We start from the raw sequence: 6,000 nt of genomic DNA, 5'->3' as shown, positions 1-6,000 counted from the left end.
CAGCGATGGAGAGGAGCCGGGCACCCCGGGTGGTCACAAAACAGGAGGAGACACGACGGCCCATCCCGTCTCTGTGCCCAACAGGAGCAGGGACCCAGCGAGGTCTCAGGAGTTAAAAAACCCAACCAACACCCCACCAAAACACAGACCAAACCTCAAACAAGGCTCTCAATGCACAAGGCCGTGAGAAACGCAGCTCTCCATCTCCAAGATGATTTTTAAAGTCTATCCAGCGTCCCCTTATCTGGGTACCGAGGGACCCCTGCACGTGCGGGCACCGCCACGGGAGAGACCCAGCCGGGGCACAGGCAGAGGCCGAGCGAAGTAACGTGAGACATAAAACCCACAATACAATTTTATTTTGTATTTCATACAAACGGCTCCCTCCCCACGTTGTACAGAGTTAAACAGCATTACCCACTGACACCGGAGGCTCCCGGCTCCTACAGACCCCACAACGGCAACGAGGTGGCCCGAAGCCAGGAATCCACGTGCCCCGGGACGGGGTTGTGCGAGGCGAGTCCAGCTTTAGGCTCCTCGGGGGGGTCAAATGAGTTGATTACTCCTAAGGAAGGGTATCACGAGAGAATTGAGTGGAAAAATTCATTCATGGGAACTTGGCTTCAAGTTAAAAGAAACGTCCCGTGCCCAGTGCTCCCAGCACTGTACTGGTGCAGGAGCCGGGCAAGACCAAGGATGCCCTGCAAGCAGCCCACTCTGGCCTTCAAAATGAGGGCAATTAAACAACTGATGAATTTCTAAGGTGTTCCCTGTGCCAGGGCAGGACACAACCGCTGCATGGATGGAGTCGAACGGGGACAAGAGCTGCAGAGTGAAACACAGCCCCAGCTGGGACCGTCTGCCGTGGGAAACGGGAAAAGAACCCTGCGCCACTCCTGTCGTGAGTTTTCCATCGCTCAGCCCAGCTGGATTCAGTCCTGGGTTTGGGTGAAGCCTGGACTTTCAAGCTACAGGCAGGGGAGCTTCGCCCAGCAATGCATGAGCTTAATGGAGGATTTCAGAACAAACGTTTCCGACAATGGCACTAACGAGCTCGGAGCAGAGGCCTGCGAACCAGGGCAGCAATGCTTCCCACCTGATTATTGTTAGTCTCCTCATCAGCTACAGGTGTCCCAAACACTCCCCTACAGACAGTCCAACCTTCCGAGCAAGGCCATGCAGATACAACAAAAACCAGGCTCAGCGCCGTGATAAAAATTTCCAAGTGTTTCTTGTACTTTAATAATTAAAAATCCCGATGGCAGGAGGAGGGGGAGGTGGATGTTCCGCTACTGGCAGGGCCGTGCAGAGCCAGCATCCCTCCGGCTGTGGTACCCAGCCGGGATGCAGGCTCTGGATGCAGCCCTGCTGGGACAGGGCAGGAGCTGCCTAAATCCCTCTAAGGCACCACAGAAAAAGGGTCTAGATGTGGCCCTCTAACACCCTAAAATCCTTACTCCCTCTGGGGTGTAGGAAGAAATTCCATGCCCAGCCCCAACTGGGATAATGCTCCTGACCCTCCTCCAGTCCCGGATTTCTCAGACCCCTGTTATGGAGAGCCAGAAGGGGAAGAAGTGCTTTGGCCATCACTCCATCTCTTACTTTGCTTTTCCATGGAAGGTAAGCGAGCACAGACATTTCTTTTTGTCACTCACATCCTCCCTCTCTGAGGTGAGGAGGAGGAAACAGAAATAACCTCGTGGTACCAAACACACGGCTCCTACCACCACCTAAAGAGAGACTAAACTCTTTCTCCTCCAAACACTAATGTGAAAAAAAAAAAAACATTTCTCTAACAAAGCAACATCCCAAGATCCTCAAAAACTTTTTCCCGGCAAATAAAGTGGACAAAGGACCTGGCCAAAAGCGCAGCCTTGGGATGAGGGTATAAATCTGAACCCGCTGCCCCTGGACTCGGGGCTCACGGCTGGGTCACCCCCACCTCCAGTTACTTCATCGACACCTCCCCGCTGAGAGGCAGATGCAGGTGGGATTCTAGAAATAAAGAACTAAAAAAATATAGCAAAAGCTGGGGAAGAAGAGTCAGAACAGCCAAAGCAGGGACCACCGTGGGGCAGGAGCAGGGAGGCGGGAATAGCCGAGGTGGGCTCCGTGCTATTTCAGTGTCCTTCAAAGGCGCTGCTCGGGTGATTAGATGACAGAGAACAACTGAATTAGGAGTGAAGGAAGGAAAAGAAAAGCCTTGTCACACGCTCAGTGTGGAGATCTCTCAGGGAACTCGGATGGATCTGTGTCAGCCTCAAACTGCAGTGCCCCCATCCAGGGAATTTCACAGCAAATGCCGTTTTAAGAGACCACCCTTCCCTGGCACAACTGCTGGGATGGGGCTGAGCCAGGGACCCCGACCCACCGGTATCGCACCCCAGACTCCTCGGGGGGTCGGTTTTTAATCACTGGGGCAGCCCGAGGGCAGGAGATAGGAGTCAGCTTCTTTTGTTAAAGTGCCTTATTTTCTTTGAGCTTTAAAAACATCTTCCTTGCTTTTTCAGAAGAAGAGAGGGGCAAAAAAGGAAAAAAAAAAAAAAAGGAATACTGGTTTTATACGAAACAAAGTAGAGAATTAATCAATATTTACACAGATCTTGGGTAAGGTTAAGGCACAGACTAATAACCCAACACAGCAACCCAAAAAGCAGAGTGTCAAAAAGAAGGGAAAAACCTGTTCGTATGCTTTCAACACCAGCCCCCGGAGATCCCAAGCGTAAACGGTTTTATCTAGGAAAAAGGCATTTTAACTTGGGCTTTGGTAATGGGGGTTGATTGCAGCCACATTGCGCAGCCGGCGGGGAGGACGTGGGTGGGCGGGTGCCGACCTCTCCAGAGCACAGCCCGGGTTTAGACCAGTTCAACCTTGGCGTTGGGATAAACAGCCACCACGTCATATCCCTCGGGGGGCTTAACCCTCTCCTTGGCGTGCGTCTCGCAGTACAGCTGCTCTTCGATGAAGAAATAGCCTCTCTGCTTCAGGTTGAGGCCGCAGTCGTCGCACATGAAGCACTCGGGGTGGTAGAGCTTGTCCCGAGCTTTGACGATGGTGCCCCTGGGGGAGAGACGGGGAGAGCTCGGGGTGAGACCAGAGAAACAACGAGCACAAACAGCTTCTCCTGCTTGAGTAAAAGGGATTAAAGTGAAGGAAAGCGGCGTGTCGGGGCACGCGAGGGTGTTATCACGGGTTCCCGTCACAACGGCTCAGCCCACCCAAAGCTGCCACCCTGTTCCAGGGTGGCTCCATCACAGAATCACAGAATGGTCTGGGTTGGAAAGGACCTTAAAGATCATCCAGTGCCACCCCCTGCCCTGGGCAGGACACCTCCCGCCAGACCAGGTTGCTCCAAGCCCCGTCCGACCTGCCCATATTTCCATGGGAAGGGATGATCCATTCCCCTTTGTCTGCACCTCCCTGCGGCACCGCTCCAGGTGTCGATGCCAAGCGGAACCTCAAATATCTATGCTCAGCCTGGACCCAAACATTGGGAGCCACCACGGCCGCCGGGGCGCAGCCCTCGGCTCACAGCACCAGCGGGAACACGGGGACAGGCGGCCGCAGAGCAGACCCTCAGCCAGAAAATCCAGCTCGAGCAGAACGTAAATTACCACAGAACGTAAATCACAACACAACGAAGCAGAAAACGGCCTAAAGTCTGAAATCGGACCCGAACTCCATCCCTCAGAGAGTAACCCTTCAACAAACAAACAAAAATAACCCGCAAGCCTCTTCTACTTGACCCTCGAAGCGTTTCTCCCTCCCTAAGGCAGGGAGCCTATGAGCGCCTAAGAGCGCCGCCGGCGCTACTCATAGTCCCCGGGCAGTTACTGTGATAAGCAGGGCAGAAACCATCCCATGAATCATCCTCGTTTTTGCTGCAAGATTCCCTTAAAAGGGGCAATCCAAACCGTATTCCTCAATTCCAGGTTTGCATATACAGTCAGCAAGAACCAGAAAAGGGGTTCAAGGTATTCTGCTATAAACGCAAGGTTTTCCGCTATAAATTCCAGGTATTCTGCTAGAAATCCTAACCCGCGTGTCTGGCAGGACCGGACCCAGCTGTGTCCCTGCGTTACCGTCCCCACTGAACCGGGGGCTCCGGGCAGAGGTGACACTTACACGATGCCGTTCCCACAGCGGGTGCACTCGGGAAGCATCTGCAGCCCGGACATGGCACCTCCGAGCTTCGACACCGGCGACTTGATGTTTCGGGGGTTGCTCAGTTTGTCGAGTTTTTCACCTGCCAAGAATTTTAAACAGACACAGATTGAAAACTTGTCCTCTCAGGGCTTTTTTTTTAATTATTCTCTCTCCCCCCCCCCCCCCCCCTTTTTTTTTTCCCCCCTTAAGGAGTCAGATGAGTCTCTGCGTGTCACAACAGAACCTGCAATTTGCTTGTAAGGAAGTAAAAAGCAAATAGTGAGGCCGACTATCTCAAAGTCACACAGCGTTCAGGTTTGCAGATGAGGGCAGGACACTGTGCTGACCCTCTGCTCATCCTAACGAAGCACCGATGGTGGCAGAAGCCCTTGGCTTCATCAGCAGAGCATCTATCCATGTACCATAGCACCAGCTCAGCAAATACACCTTGTCAAAAGGAAAAGGAGACTTATTCTACAGATGAGAGAATAATTGGGCTCCAATACTATTCAGTGAGTTAAGAAATATAAATAGCAAAGATCTCAGAAAAGTTCCAGAAAGAAGAAATTCTATCACACCAACACTTCAGGTGCACTTGGTAGACACACCATCAGTGTAGGAGACACAGATGAAAGCCTTTTGGAGAATTAGGTAAATTAAAGCAAACAATAACAGAATTACATGCATTTTTCTTCTTAGAACAATCACTTAATCTAAAATAATCTCAAACAAAACATTGTGACAGAAGATAAGGTGTTCTGGGGCACCAAGCCTCCTCTCGTAAAGGTCCAGCGACAGGAAAGGAAGCAAGGAAAGTTTTGTGCACGTGAACAATGTCCTGGCAAAGTTTTCTGTGTTGCAGCTCCCATCCCTACAGATCATCTGTTACTGCCCTCGCACTTCAGACAATACAAACACGCTTGTTCCCAACCCTTGGGACGCTTAAAAGCTTCCAGAATTCACTGCACGGGTTTTCATGGCTCACAACTGACTGGTCTTTCAGGCGTATATTGGTCTGTGGTTCCTCTGTGACGGCCTATGGTTACAGAAGGGAAAAGCTCAGGAAGGACAATGTATTTTATTCCAGGAGCTGACACAGTTTGGAAAAGCAGCAGAGGACCTCTTGGATGAGCACACCGTTCTTCAGCATTGGGGCTTCCTGCATTCCCTGAGCTTCCAGGGTACTCCAGCCCATGGGATGCCCAGGAGGTCTCAGCAGGGTCCCAGGCATTTTCTGACCCAGGTGCCCATACACACTGCACCGGGTTTGGAAACTTCCACTTGGATCTCGCTCTGTAGTGTCCACCACGGCTCCAGGAACGTCTCTGTGTGGACTGTTAGGACCTGGAACTGGTGCGTCGTCGCTGGTGGTTGCTCACTGATCCTGTACAAGTTCATGTGGTACGTTCTAAAGGCCATTACTCTGCAGAGCTTCCTTCCACGGGGAGACCCTGCTGCACCATCCGGCTTGTCTCCAGACTGACGCTGTCCTGGTCCCTCCCTGGGGAGGAGGGACCGATCCCAGCCCCCAGGGTTACCCTGGGGACGCGCAGTCGTCCTCGCACAGCAGAACCCATCTCTGACCCAGAGACCAACGTTGCCAACGGTTCTAGCCAAGCGAGTAAACCCAAAAGGACTATTTTCCCACCAAAGCCCACTTTCCCAAGACATAACGCAGTGTTTGGAGGTGCTGAAGACCTCCACGTGTGCGAGACTGCCTGCCCAGGAGCGGGACCGGGGCTGCTCCACCCCAGAGGGGCTCCAAGCGCTTGGTGGGCTCCAGCCCAACTCGCCTGCCGAGCCCTTCCGCTGCCGTGCTGGGAATGAACCGAAACAACTGCTCAAGCTGTTGG

The 6,000-nt window shown here is 52.6% G+C and overlaps 1 protein-coding gene across 1 annotated transcript in view; it reads right to left on the bottom strand.

Moving 5' to 3' along the window:
- Positions 1 to 344: 344 nt before the first annotated feature.
- PDLIM4 (PDZ and LIM domain 4) overlaps positions 345 to 6,000 on the bottom strand; it is a 51,904-nt gene continuing 46,248 nt past the window's right edge. Inside the window, exons 6-7 of the mRNA XM_074155577.1 lie at positions 4,127 to 4,247; positions 345 to 3,061 (exon numbers count right to left, since the gene is read on the bottom strand). Of these exons, the coding sequence (XP_074011678.1) occupies positions 2,857 to 3,061; positions 4,127 to 4,247 (326 nt within the window). The 3' untranslated portion in view covers positions 345 to 2,856. The remainder of the gene's footprint in view (positions 3,062 to 4,126; positions 4,248 to 6,000) is intronic.

This window comes from Numenius arquata, chromosome 11 (assembly GCF_964106895.1).
Source record: "Numenius arquata chromosome 11, bNumArq3.hap1.1, whole genome shotgun sequence".
Classification (NCBI taxonomy): Eukaryota; Metazoa; Chordata; class Aves; order Charadriiformes; family Scolopacidae; genus Numenius; species Numenius arquata.
Note: the sequence above shows the minus strand (reverse complement) of the source record. Positions and strands in the feature narration are given on the sequence as shown.